The following is a 14,741-nucleotide window of genomic DNA, read 5'->3' as shown; positions in this document are numbered from 1 at the left end:
ATTATTTATTTACAAAACTCACTCATAGACAGGAGTGTTTACTCACAACCATTATTGATTTTTGAGAGGAAAAAAAATACATTTATACCTCCCCGATGAATCTATAGTCTGCTTTGGTTCAGTTTACCCTCTGCCCACCTCTTCCAGTGCCTTCCAGGTCATAACTGATTTACCAGAACAGCGACTACTGGGGATGCGGCTGTGCAGCAAACATGACCTTGTCATGCAGTGAGACACAGATGGGGACAGGGCTCACTAGTCAGTTGTGACAAAAGTTTAAAAGTAAAACACGGTGCTGGCCTTTCGGTAAATAAATCAATGATGCCCAGCAGTAAAGCTATGTTCTCCCAGGTGGATAATGGTTTTTATGGGTCATTTAAGAAACTAATCAGTGATATTTAATTGACTGTAGCTGAATGATAGACCTTTCATTGATGCTGCTTGTGCCCTCACCTCTGGCCCAAAGTCAGCTTGGGTGGGCTTGAACAATAATAATGTTGGTGTAAATAACACAAGACTGGATAATCAAACAAACTCTCTTACCTGGCAAACATAAAATGAAACAAGAGCAGGGACTTAAGCTTCAAAGACATGAATTTGAATTAATAAATTCATATGAAAAAAATCAGAAATAAATGGCAAAGAAGTCATGCTTTTGTTTTTGGTTTGTGTTTGTATCAAGTTGAACAGTTCATTTTCTTGTTAATGTAGGGGTACATTTACAAAGTTATAGTTATTTCTGATTTAAAACACTACCATTGTTTTAAAATATTAGTATCATATTATTATTGAAATAAATGGATTAAACAAATCCATAGCTAAATAACAACAGCAATAAAATACTAGTAAAACATAAAACAAATAAATATTTTTTTCAGGCTCGTTTCCTTGCTCTCCACATGAATTCTAATATCTCTTTCCAATCTGCTCTGTCTTTTCAGATGATTGACGACCATCCTTACCAGCGGCTGATCTGCTAACGTGAAGGATTTTAAAGAGACTGTAGCAGAACTCTTCATTGAAGCTCCATACCTGCGCTGCTCCAGGTGGATTGAATACAGAAGTGAATATCCACTGAATTTTCAGATGATTTGTGTAAACTAAAGAGGATAGTTGGACTAAACTGAGGGACAGTGGAAGAAGCTCTGTCCATCATCTCTTAACATCTTAACTATTGTTATCATCCAACTGTGACATTTATATAATCAAATTGTGCTTATAAAACCTAAACAAGAAATCAGATTTTCTCCTTTGAGGACTATTTGCTGCTTCTTCTCATCTCTCTCCCCACTGCGCATCAATTAAAATTACAACCTGCCTCTTCAAAGCGAGTGTGACATGGCACTGTACTATTTTAGCATGACCTAGTGCTTGCATGAGGATCCAGGATTGCTTTTGACTTCCAAGAAGGACCCTTAAGCTCCCAGCCATCTTCTGACTGCCTGCCTGTCTGCCCGACTGTAGCATTTGGGTGTGGAGGGTTTGTTTCAGAATTAAACCTCTGGACACCCAATGAAGATGAATTAAGTTGGCAGGCCTGAAAGCTCCATAACCAGAAAGAGAGAACAAGCTTGGCAGGAGGACTAACACCCACCCAACACACACAAATGTGGACGCTGTGGCGGCTTTGAGCCATGCTGATATTGCTACTTGTGGAGCCCTGGAGAACAGGCTATCATCATCCCTATCATCATTCACCCAAGCTGAGGAAGATTCAACAGCCCAAAGGAAAGAGGCTACACATCTGAGCGATTCAAAGAAGACTGTGAAACTGTGCTAACACAGAGAGATCCAAAGCAGCATCCTCAATCACACGCACAGACACTATAATACTCTTCTCCACAAATCCCCGATACAGGAAAAACAAAGCTGCGGCGGACGTGAAAGACACAGAGACTGAGCAGGTTAGAAAGCCCTCGGCAATCACACACCGGGTCGATCAGACCTTTTACACACACGTCTTTGCTGTGCTTTCATCACATTGAGATTCACTACACCTACGGGTCGTTTTCTGCTGCATTATAAGAAAAAAAAATACAAAGACACACAAAGGCTCAGTGCTTCAAGGATGACCTTTCCTAGAACCTGTTTTAACTGTGGGGCATGTTGGTCGGCACACATTAAGTCAAAAAGTTGAGGTGCGCCAAGAAACTGGTTGATTATACAATCCACTAACCCTAACAGTGATTGATCTCTTTTCTGCTACTATTAAACACGCCACACCTAAACTGTAACAAGTTACACGGATAACAGTCTTCAGTGTGGAACTCTTTTTCAGTATTGGTGAAAAGATTTCCTGACTAAATGCACAAATGCAGGTTTTAAGTGAAAATTTAATTTATTACAAAACACATATCCAAACCAACCCGGCCCAAAGTGAAAACTGGTTTTCCACTCCTTATGGTAAAACCTGCCATGAAATGGTTGCAATAGCTGGCAAAGAGTGAAGAAATTTTTGTTTGATCTTTGTTTTAATTCAGCCAAATCAAAGGGTTTTAGAACCAACAGCCTGTTTCACATCTCAGTAGGATTTAGGTCTGGACTTTGACTAGGCTACCCCAAACCTTTTTAACTTTCTTGGTATTTTGCTTTTAAGCATTTAAAGATTGACTTTGTGAAATTTTTATCATTAACACGCTGCAAAACACAAGTTTGTTTAAACTCGATGCAAGGAACTGATGACCCGACAGCAGAAGTCATGATATAATAAATTTCAGCAAGTTGTCCAAGACTGGAGGAAACAAAGTAACACCACAGATCACATTACAATCACCATGTTTGTAGACGTAACGTTTTTTTCCCCTTGAAATGCTGTTATACTTTTTCACAGCTCTATATGGCAGTAAATCTGCTCAAATTTGAAGCTGGACACAACTTGTTTACTTTGAATGGATCTTGCAAAAATTTAAATAGTATCTGGTGATACAAACAAGACTTAAGTCGCTATAATCTGTCATGTAAAATGAAAAAGTAGAAATTCTGTTCTCTTTAGTTGGTTTTATTTGTACAGAAACTTCCATTCCAAACCTTTAGGATTTTATTGCATTAGTATATTAGATAAGCATTTTTTCCAGACACTTGAATTAGAAAAAATGCATACAGTAGAGAAAATATACTTTGAAAGGTTAGTTTATATTTCTTAAGGTGAATCAACTAAAATCAGTTTCTGAATGTCAAAATTCACAAAATTGGAGACACGGAATCTCTGATCAGTCCATCTCTACAGTAAAGATGAGGCTGAGGAGTGAGAAAGAGAATGAGGGAGTAGGAGTAAGAAAAGGAGGTAGTCTGTTGCATCCAGATCTCTGTTACTAAGGAAGAGAGGAGAGGAGCTGAGGAGTTGTAGGCAGGGAGACTAACCCCCTTCTGATTGATCCAATCTCAGTGTGCAGGAATCAACAAACAACTGGAGAGGAAACGATAAAAGAGGATTAGAAGAAAATAGAGACAGTGGAAGAGAGGACAAGGATAGTTCTGTAAACAAACCTTAAAGTGGATATAATGACAGGTCATGAAGGAAAGGCGTGCGGACGGGAGAGGTAGATGGTGTAAAAGATAAAGAAGCAGAAAGACGAGACAGCAAGAGATCGAATAAGGGACGGCGTAGGACAGAAAATCTGAGGATCATTAAAGCAACATGTCGATTGGAAACCTTGGCATGTGGGCGAAAACACACAAACAAGCTTGTGCCAAGAGGATATTTATGAGAGGGAAGTGGGGATGTTGTGGCACTGAAACATATGCTAGTTGATATTCATAGAGCATCCCAATCTGGTCTCAGCTCCTACCTTTACACTCCCTTTATGTGCCTGTGTAGATCTGTTGTACTTTTTCTGTCTTCCAAACCAAGATTTGAGCTAAAAATAAGATTATGAACAGAGAAAGTGAAGTCAGGGTTAATGCCAAATTCTGTGACACAGACACTTTTTCGCCCTGATGTATCTAATACTGTGTCAGGCAGAGACAGGAGCTGGTTGTTGTAGATACAGATCTCTGTCACATTTTCACAGAGACATGCAACAGAGGCATATAAAAGTACCAAACACAGCTATTTTTACACCTATCTAACAGAAAAAAACAACACCCAGTCAGGGATTGGATCCATTCTTCTTTCTGCAGCGAACTCAGCTGATACCGACTTCAGTCTTCACTGCCAGAAACTCATTTCCCCTCTCCTCCCATGACTGACTGTCCAAGTCTCCATCTGTCTCCTCACCCCCTTCCAACCTCTTCATTTCTTCTATTGTCGCCATCTCTTGTTTGCTTTGCATGGATTTTGACTGCAGCCGAAGGGCAATTTTGCATCGAGCACAGAGTTCACACACGAACACACATGTGGGGGGCAGAAAAAAAACTTGCCTTTGGAGGATTTGTTTATCAAATGTGCTGTCAAATCATGTCAGCCCTTTCCCATCAGGGCACATTTTGCAGCCTCAGGCTAGCTGAAGACAAAGGGTTATTGCTTAAAATGTAATTTCAACAAATTTGTTACTGTACATGGCTCCAATTGCACATATAGTTGCACTGAAATGGAAAACAGAAATGGTATATTACTTGGATTGTAAACATTTATGCTATTAAATTTCAATCTAAAGATTTTTTTGGGTGTGGGGAAACAAAATATTGAGTAAAAAACATACAGTGCTAGGAAAAATTATTTCAGCGTTTTCTGGACTTTAAATCTTATAGATCATTGAAGTAATTTGAATATATGAAAGACAACCTTAGTTAATCCGAATCTTATATAAATACATTTAATTTAAGTGGAAACATAATTGGCTCTTTGTAATAATAAAAAATAATAATAACCACACTAGCCACAAAGTAACTGTTTAAGGTTCCATTAAACCACAGTAGCAGTAATTACTAACAGATAGAGGAAACATGGAACAGGGGGGAACAAACCTATGGTTATAGGCGCAGAAAAGTCCAGTCTAAAAATGATTCCAAGAATGCATTCATGACTCATCCAGGGGGTCAAAATAAACCAGAGCAAGATCTATAGCACTGCAAGCCTTTAGATCTGCACCTACTGTAGATCTGCAGTGCTTTAGATCTAGGTGATTTAGTCAGGTCAGTGCTTAGGACTCAATAGGAAAGACACTGGCAAAAACATTGACCAGCTCCAAGACCAAAACTACAGCAGACCAAAACAAAAAACAAACAAAAAAAAAACACACACACACAACCCACCTCACTTTCACAGAAAACATCTTAGTAATCCGCAAAACTTTGGGAAAATATTCAGGGAGTCACTAGAAAATAGAACAACTTTTTGAAAGGTGTGTCTCGTGTTACAAAGGAAAAGAAACAAACACCAAACCATTAAACACACATATTGGTAGTAGAGTGATGTCTTAGACAGCTTTCCTTCTTCAGGACCTGGACAACTTGCTGTAAAGAATGGAACCGTAATCCTGCTATATCAGAAAATCTTGAAGTGGCCTAGACTTGTATCTGACTGAGATATTCCGCCTTGACCAGAAGTAAAAGAATTAAACAAAAATAAATAAATGTAGAAGACAAATTTAAACAAATAGTGATGGTTATTGTTGCCATTAACAGGGGTAAGAGGTAGTCCGTCAGATAAGACCAGATTAATTTGGAAAGCTTTTTCTCTCTAAGAACTGAATTTTGTTGGGGGAGGTTGTGTTTTACATCTGTAAGTGAGACAGCAGTTTTTAAGAATGCTTTAAAAATATTTCTATGAATGAAAAAAGGTTTCCAGACACACTTGAGAGTGCGTCTGGAAAATTTACAAACAATAACCTCTTGATGAAAACGTGCATTATTATGCATGTCGTAGAATTTAAAGACTGCACATTACGTGCACTTAGTGCTCAGTATGGCTATTAATTTGTGTTCACAGTTCACAAAATGGTCATGACCTCAAACAGACACATTATGTATCAGAGTAAACCTTCAAAAATCTGTGAAATTAATGTTTCTCTGTTGAGTTATCCTCCTTTTCTGCCAGGGTCAGATCTAACACTGTCACAGCAACTTTGATACTTGTGTTGTTTTCAGATCCATCAACTGCACCGCAGCCAATTAATCTAATCTCCGTCTCCCCGATCTATCCTCCATTTCATTTTTGTGTCACGCGCTCCAGTTCTGTTAACCTCAGAAAATAAAGCCCTCTTCACTTATTTCCCCCCCATTTCAACTGTCACTGTCCAATTTTCTCCATTTCTATTGTCTCTTTGCTTTCTCCGATTCTTGTGATCTTTATCGCCGGTCAACCCACCCCTCGTTGAACTCACTGGATCTAAATGTCACTTTGTCTTCTGCTTGGATGCTCTGACCCATATAGAACTGGACAGTTTCTCTTCAGGGTGCCTGACTATTCTATTCCCAACTCTTTTCAACTCTTGAAATAAAAGGCCTCACTTTTAGCCAGCAGGTGGGAATTGAAAACTGAGCATCTCAGAAATCACTTCAACTGTCGGGGTTTTTTTTATTTTATTTGAATGTAATATGTCAGTACCCCTTTGGCTTTAGAATGATTGACCTATCCTTGTGTTAATATAGCTTTTCCTTCTCCTCAGGTCAGGAACCTTTCACCAACATGGCAGCCGAAAGTCTTGCTGAGCTCCGCGATTGGCTCTTTCTCCTACTCCTGGTCCTCACTTTATTGGCTGAAGTGCTGGAGCTGGCGGCAGCTGCAATTGCCATGGAGACAGGCGAGGGAGATGAGGGAATTGTTTGTCCCTCCGTGTGTCGCTGTGATGAGGGCTTTGTCTACTGCAACGACCGTGGCCTGAGCATAATCCCGCCGTTGCCATTAACGGCTGCTATCCTCTACTTGCAGAGCAACCGGCTGAGCAACGCCGGGCTGCCACAGTCACTGGAACGCAGCACTTCTATACGAGTGATATACCTATACGCCAACCAGCTGGATGAGTTTCCGATACACCTTCCTCCATCCCTAAAGGAGCTTCATTTGCAGGATAATAATATACGAACGTTACCGCGATCAGCTTTGGCCAAGTTACCATTACTAGAACGTTTACACCTGGATGATAACTCAATATCAACAGTTAGCATCCAGGATCGAGCTTTTTCTGGGACTCCAAGGCTACGACTGCTGTTTCTGTCTCGGAATCACCTGTCGAGCATCCCAGCAGGCCTTCCCGCATCACTGGAAGAGCTGCGACTGGATGACAACAGGATCAGCACCATCCCAACGCATGCCTTCCGCGGTCTCTCCTCCCTGCGACGTCTGGTCCTGGACGGAAACCTGCTGGCCAACACACGGATTGCAGACGATACCTTCTCTCGTTTATCTAACCTGACGGAGTTGTCACTGGTCAGGAATGCTCTACAGTCACCGCCAGTCAACCTGCCTTCAGCTCACCTAGTACGACTACACTTGCAAGACAACGGGATGACCCATATTCCGAGGGCAACGCTGGATGGGATGAAGCGTCTACAAAGGTTGGACCTGTCAGGAAACAATCTGACCAGTCTGCCTCGAGGGATTCTGAGAGACACCGAAAGCCTGGAGTTACTGCTGCTCCGAGGAAACCCCTGGAACTGTGGCTGCAACCTTCGCTGGCTTCATTCCTGGCTGCATGGCCGTGGGTCAGCAGTGACAGTCAGAGGCCTTGTCTGTCAGGGGCCAGAGTCTGTACGGGGCCAGTCGCTCAGAGATCTAACATCACTAATGGAGCAATGTGAAGGCCCCCCAGCAGGCTCTAGTCCTGGAGAAGTGGTGAACCCAGTCGAAAATGATGGAGGAGGTGAAGATGATGTTGGAGAGAGTCAAGTAGTCCCTCATGGGACCACCACAACTGCCCCTCTATTGATCCCCACACAAGGTTCTCTCTTCACTCTGCGACCTAAGTGGCCAGGTCTCATTATGCCCCTGCCTCCAGGGGAAGGTGGACAAGTATCTGGAGAGGCCTTTGAGTTGACTGTTAAACCTCTCTCTTCAGACAGTGTCCTTGTGAGTTGGCTGTACCCACAGCCAGCACCCTCCTTCCGCTTGTCATGGCTAAGAATGGGAAGCAGTGTAGCTCTGGGCTCAATGACAGAGACTTTGGTTGCTGGAGAGAAGAGGCAGTACCTCCTTAACCAGCTCACTCCACGTTCCCGTTACCTCATCTGCCTTCTGCCACTGCGACAGGAGGCCTCTTTTGGGGGATCCAGCATGGGCTCATCTCGAGCTGGCAGCATGGACATAGACAGTAAAGACTCAGCTCCAGCCTGTGCTCAGATAGAGACTGGAGATGTAAGCTCTGGAGGGGACGGTGCAGACAAAGAGGGACAGGACTCTGAACTAACAGCTCTGCCACTAGCTGGAATTATAGGAGGTGCCACAGCATTAGTGAGTTTGCTTCTAATCTTTGCCATCTTCTGCTGGTATGGACAGAGATCAGGTTACATGTCTGGGGACTCGGGTTCATACAGCAGAGGCCGGGGTGGGAAGCATTACGATGACTACGTAGAGTCAGGCACCAAGAAAGACACTTCCATCCTGGAAATCAGGGCTCCTCCTGCAGGCTTTCAGATGACAGCTATGGCCCATCAGTCCCTGCAGCCTAAGCTAGAGGATGTTACATACATCCACACCATTTTCCCTTCCTCCTCCTCCTCTTCCTCCCAAGCTAATGGGACCTACCGGAGCAGCCATGGAGCTGGCAGTCTCAATGGCACTATCCTCAGCCAAGCCAGCCACCATCATGTCACTTATGGCACCAACCGTGGCTACAGAGAGGGTGGCATCCCTGACATAGACTATGCCTACACGTGATGACGCAGGGCACACTCCCTGAGCTACCAGAGCCCTGTCGGCTGGTGGCATTTTGCCCTTGGTTTCCAAAGTACCCTCTGTGCCTCTGATGGTTCAATTCTGATTGGTTTGCTAAGTAGATGATGATGATGATGGGACAATGTTAATAAGCAACAGAAGTAAGAGTCCCACTATACTCTTCTGCTGTATCCTACAAAATACAGTAGGCTCTTCTTTCGGCACTGCTTATTGTTCTAAATGGTTATGTTTCCTCTTTTGGATATCTCAGTGTCTTTCAAACCTACTGCTCTTCTCAGCTCATAATAATACATGGTAAATTATTTGAGGTTGATATACTAGGCTTAGCTGATTTAGCAGGAGATATATTTATAATATGAGGAAAAGGCACTTGATGTGTATAGAGATAGCGCTCATATCTTCCTTCTAACTGTAAGCTCTGTGCTGTATAGATAAAACGGGTGACAGAAAGGAGAAATCAATGGTTGTTATAACCCACAGATGACAATGCATCATGGCTGACATGAAAAGATGTGTTCCTTGCTCCCTTCTTTCCTCTGGTTTACTCCCCCAACCGCCTTTTAATTTTTCCATCTTTCCGCCTCCTTTTTAGTTTTGTTTTCCTTTTTTTGGAGCTGAAGCTCTTTTCCTTTCATTCCTCTCGTGTCTTTTGTGGTGCTGTGAGCAGAGGACGACTTTGTTCTCGCCAAAGGAGCTGACAGCAGTGATAACAGCTCTGACAGAGACGGGAGACACAAACCACAGCATGGGTAGACTAATGAGTGGGAAATAAAGGGGGGAATGTGTGTGTGAGGAGTTGATGGATAGATGGGTGGATGGAGGAAAAGAAGATAAAAGACGACAAGGGGAAAAAGAGAAGGGTGCTGTTTGGGTGGGGGGGATGTAGTCTCTCTGAGAGGTGGCTTGCTTATGGCAGAAAGCGAGGAAGGAGAAGAAAGACACAGGAGTTAAGTTAAAAAAGGGCGTGTGACCAATGAAGCGGCAGGAGGCGAAAAAGAGGACAAAAGGAAAAGTAGATCGAGGGGAAGAGGGCTGACAACTGGAATAATGTGACTTCTTCATCTTAAAAAAGGATATAATTTTGCCCGCAGCGTGGCCACTGCTTCCAACAAACATGAGTGATAAAAGACTGCATGATTCTGTCAAAAACTTGATTGAACTTTGTTTGATTTATAGAGCGAAGCACATTCCAATAAATAAAACAAAGCGAAAAGAGAAAAGAAAAACAAAAGGCGAAATAATCTCCAAGCAAACAAGACAAAAAAAAAATACTCTGAATTAAGAAGAACAGCATGAACCCAGTTTTTAATTCGGCTTGGTCTTATTATTAAATTATCTTTCACACAGTAATGAAAGAAACTAATCATGCATCTTATAATAGTAACCCATTTATCTTCAAGAGTAAGGCCAAACTTTTTTTATTTGGCAATAACTTGGAGCAGCAGATCATTTTTGTGAAGGAAATTATAATGACTGAGCTCTTATTACTCTCATTATGAAGCTTGGGGTTAATTAAAGACGTTTGTTTTCTTTCTGTTATTATTGTGATTCAGGAAAAATAAAGAGGGGGAACATACTAATAAAACAATATCTATTATATTAAATGTGATTTTGCATTCTGATATTAATGTGTTCTCCTACAGCCTGGTTGATCATACAAAAACCACAGTATTTTTGGATGATCAAGTACCATGGGACATTAATTTAAAAAAAAAAACACATTTTCAAAATGTTGTGGAGACATCATAATAAAGTAGGACTTTTTCAGTTTGTTGTGTTTCTCACAAGAAAAAAGAAAAATAAACATATTAGCATTGCATGTGTGAATTAAAAATGTCCACAATCCATGTTGGAAAAATAAACACAAAGATCCCCTGAAGACAGAATTCAAAAAGGGAAAAGCTGAAGTTTCTCACCAATCCTAATGTCAAAATCCAATATGGCTGCCATAAGGAAGTTAGAGTGAGGAGTTAATCTATTAAATATTATTTAATAGCGTTTGAATGGACAAAATGCCTACATAGTTGTAAGCTTATACTGCCAAAAGTAATTAGTAAGGACACTGAGAACAATTGGTATAGCCTAATGGTTTTCTGACTTGCAGCTCAAACATGGATCATGGATGCATTGGGCTTGAGGCCTTCTCCAGATGCAAGTTCAGACTTCATAAGTAAATTAAGTGCAGCATAAGTGGCCACTTTCACTTTTTGTCGACTCTTTAGACATTCCCAACTTCTCTTTTTATGTAGTATTTCATTATAGATCAATGATCTTGAACAGTTTTATGGGCTGTTTGGGCCTTCAAACTCTTCACTTCGCACTTTTTAATAGTTGATGTCAACAAATTTCTATGAGTATCTTGAAAGGCAACTAAAGTGACACCAGTTATAAAACCATGGATCTAGTAAACCAACCCTATCAGATTTTTTTATGTGATCTTAGATATGTTCAAACACTAAATATAAAATAGAGTTTTTTAAAACAATGGAGTTCATTTTTAATTAAAAACACAATATGATTGTCCAAGTCCCAAACTTAGGAAGCTAACAATAACTTCAGGTTTCTGTAAACCAGACATTTACATATAATTCATAAATAAAGACACAAACTTCTCTCACAGTAAATCATTTGAAGATTTCTCTGTTTTAGGTCAGTTAGTGATGCCAAAGTTATTTAATATTTAATAAACTCCAGAATAATGAGAGTTTTTAAGGCCTCTTTTTAATTTTCTTTTTCTAATTCTAGTTCTGTTTCCCATGTCACTACAGGACTCTGGAAAACAGAACCCATCTCCTTCTTGAAAGTCATTGTGATAGGGCATTCCCCTGATGTTTACACTTAAATATATTTGTTTAAACAGATGAATGTAGCACCTTCAGGTCTCTGAAAATTGGATCCAGCGTTGAAGATTTATGAAGACATTTAGCAAATACCGTATGAATAACTGGGGTTTTCCTAACTGACCTAAAAACTGAGGGAAAACGGGTGTGTCTTTGTATACAGTATATGTATGCAAATGTCTTGTTTCAACTTTACATTTCACATAAAATGGGAAGACATTACTATACGTTTTGGATTATCTAAAATTGCAGCCTCAATTAATTCTGCGATTAATTGCAGAATCCATTTTAACTTGTATTTTTTTATTAAGCGAAAGCACTGAAAATCAGACAGTTTTGTCAACCTAAATTATTTAAGATGAGCTGATAAAGTGTTGGCAGAGAAACATTTGTTGACTCAGGATGTCCAGTTTTATGGCCTTAGATAAGCATAGAGGATCTGTTAACAGCCCGACCGCTTCACTGTGCATCTCAACACCAACACGTCCACAGGAAAGCAGCCCCTTCTCTCTGACTGCCTCTCACTGAGCCCACCAACAGACCCAAATGCAGGAGGAACTTTGATGGAAAATCATTTTTAAACAGCCAGATTTCCAGATGAAAGAGAAGGGAGGATAGAGAGGGAGAAAGGAGAAACTTAGATAGAGCCTTTAAGTGTTGAAACCCGTTCCTTCTTTCTTTTGGTTGTACTCTTCTGATTTCCCTTCCTGTGTTGCTGTTTACCGATGATAATCAAGGAGCTCTGGTGTGTATTTTTTAGTTTCTTTATATCTGTATTTTTTTTTTGTTAAAATCAATTTTTGAAAGAACAGTAAAGCTACCATTCATTCTTTCTAGAAAATCTTTCCTTTAAAAATATCCTCAGATGTGATAATGAAAACACTTATGTATAGACAAAACCGAGTGCAAAATGCTTTTTCATTTATTGATCTGTCGTCTTTTTTCTACGCGGATGAATAAAGACTTGTGAGAGGAAAACCAGTTTTCTGTGTCTTCTGTGTGTGTGTGTTTGTATGAATTGGGTGGATCATGAAAGTAACAGCAAAAGGAAGAACATACCAAAAAAAAAGCACCATGGTGGCTTAAAAAGACACACAAAAAAGAAAATTCAATGGTAGACTGAGATTATTAATATGATTTACGACGAGACGCTGCAAACCTTGTTAAATCACACACACTGGATGAATACATCAGCTGCTTTATGATTCAATTTGGAGGAACCCGGCAGACCGGAGTGAAGCCACGCACTTATTTAAGTTTGCATGCGTGTTTTATGTTTTAAAGAAGCGAGGCTGCGTGTGAGAGCGCTGCTCTGCTATGTTTGGGTGAAGACATGTCTCTCATTCTAAGTGAGTGCTAATGCTTGTGTAAGCATGGATCAATATAACGAACACAAGAGTGTATAAGTGTCCATCTTTGACTTACTGCTTGTGATGGGCGTTTGAGAAGGAAACATGCAGAAAGCATGAAGAGATTGCTTCGTGTTTAAGAGCTGAATTATACGACAGATTGAAGGATGTGTGATTATTATACTTCTGTGTTTGAAGCTCACTGCACATTACTCTCTTTGCTCTTAACAACAAAGGCCTGAGATCTCATCAGTCACTATGCAGGCCTTTTTGATTTTACTGTCAAAGTCCATTATTGATCCTAAGGCCCTCCACCTTAATTATTCTAACTGGCATTACACCCGAAGAATAACATGCACACCCAGAGTCAGGCGTGCCCGTCGCTTCAGTCTGAAATTTAATCTCACGCTGCCACAAATGGGATCAAAGGGGGAGTCTTCCATTAAGTTGCATCTACTAACACATCACTTTTCTTAAAATAATTAATCTGGGAGAAAGACTGCTGCTGAAGCACAACAGCAATGTGTCACGTTTCACTGTTTTCTTTCTAAATCTATTTCATTCTCCGTGTGTCGCCTCTTTGCTTTTGACAAATTGGGCCGCTGATGTGCAGGAGAGCGGTTTAACTTTGTGTTTTCTGCACCACCGTATTGTGAAGGGTGATTTAAGGCTGCACAGTAAGGTAAAGAAACCCTCCGGTGTTTGCATGGATAATAGGCCTATTTAGTAAAAGGTCAATTTATTCCCTCTAAATGCGCTTGTTTCAGGGTGGTCAAACAAATTCTTGATCCAAGTATTTTTACACGGTTAGTTTGAATGCAAATTTTCCCACAAATTGCAGGTATCCATCAGAGAAAGCTGCATGGCGGATCACACATTTGCATTTTCTTTTAGACTTTGAATTTAAAAAACAGTAGTCTATGATAGAGCACAACAACAGTTTAAAAAAAATAAGGGCACTAAACAAATACAAGCACATGAATAAATATTGTTATCAAATGGGGGTGTGGGCATGTGGGGGCGTGTGTGTGTGTGTGTGTGTGTGGTAACTTCCCAAAGAACTGTTTGGAATCCAGTATTTATTAATTATTATAGTCAAAGCGTTAACACTTTGATTCCTGTGGCAAATTAAAAGCCACTGGATTGATGTGGTTCTATTTACTATGAAATCATAATAGAGCAAAATGCTTTATTAAATAATGAATGCTTGCTCTAACTAACCTTTTCAATTGTATGAAAATTTTAATGTATTCTCTATATATTTTGTCCCAACAAAAAAAAAATATAAAGGCTCAAACTTGGTGTCGGCAGACCAAATGTGTATCATTCTTGAGCTGCAGTCGGGGGATGAACAAAATCAGCACAGGGGTCAAAAACAGCCCCAGGACCGCACTTTGGACACCCCTGACACTGACCATTGTCCCTTTTCTAATCTCTTTTGAATGGGGTTGCATCGAGTCCCACACACAGTAACTATATCAGCAAAACAAAATTAAAATTAAAATGTTTGACCAAAACTCAAGTTGTGATGTTGCAAATGAAATAGAAAAACTGCAATTTAAATACAAATTGGTCTTTACCTTAATAGAAATTCTAATTTAGATTTTTTAGATAATACACTAACAGATGAGGAATTTATATACCATACTTTACATGACAATGTAAAAACTCAGCTAGAATTATTCCCTCTGTTGCAGGAGCTGGTGGATAATATCAACAAACTTCTGAAAACCTAATCCAAAGTAGAGTGACTATTACATTTATTTTCATGGCCAAAGT

The 14,741-nt window shown here is 40.3% G+C and overlaps 2 protein-coding genes across 6 annotated transcripts in view; one reads left to right on the top strand and one right to left on the bottom strand.

The window, feature by feature from the left end:
• The window catches only part of flrt1b (fibronectin leucine rich transmembrane protein 1b), a 55,228-nt gene extending 42,637 nt beyond the window's left edge, over positions 1 to 12,591 (top strand). For 2 of the 3 annotated variants that reach the window (XM_028008921.1, XM_028008922.1), the window contains exons 2-3: positions 942 to 1,904; positions 6,549 to 12,591. In XM_028008921.1, the coding sequence (XP_027864722.1) occupies positions 6,569 to 8,755 (2,187 nt within the window). In that variant the 5' untranslated portion in view covers positions 942 to 1,904; positions 6,549 to 6,568 and the 3' untranslated portion in view covers positions 8,756 to 12,591. The remainder of the gene's footprint in view (positions 1 to 941; positions 1,905 to 6,548) is intronic. The other variant, XM_028008923.1, reaches the window with a different exon arrangement.
• Positions 1 to 14,741, bottom strand: part of macrod1 (mono-ADP ribosylhydrolase 1) — a 183,172-nt gene that overhangs the window by 143,738 nt on the left and 24,693 nt on the right. The gene's annotated exons all lie outside the window — the stretch shown is intronic.

Source organism: Xiphophorus couchianus, chromosome 23 (genome assembly GCF_001444195.1).
Source record: "Xiphophorus couchianus chromosome 23, X_couchianus-1.0, whole genome shotgun sequence".
Taxonomy (NCBI): Eukaryota; Metazoa; Chordata; class Actinopteri; order Cyprinodontiformes; family Poeciliidae; genus Xiphophorus; species Xiphophorus couchianus.
This window is presented reverse-complemented; position numbering and strand designations above follow the sequence as displayed.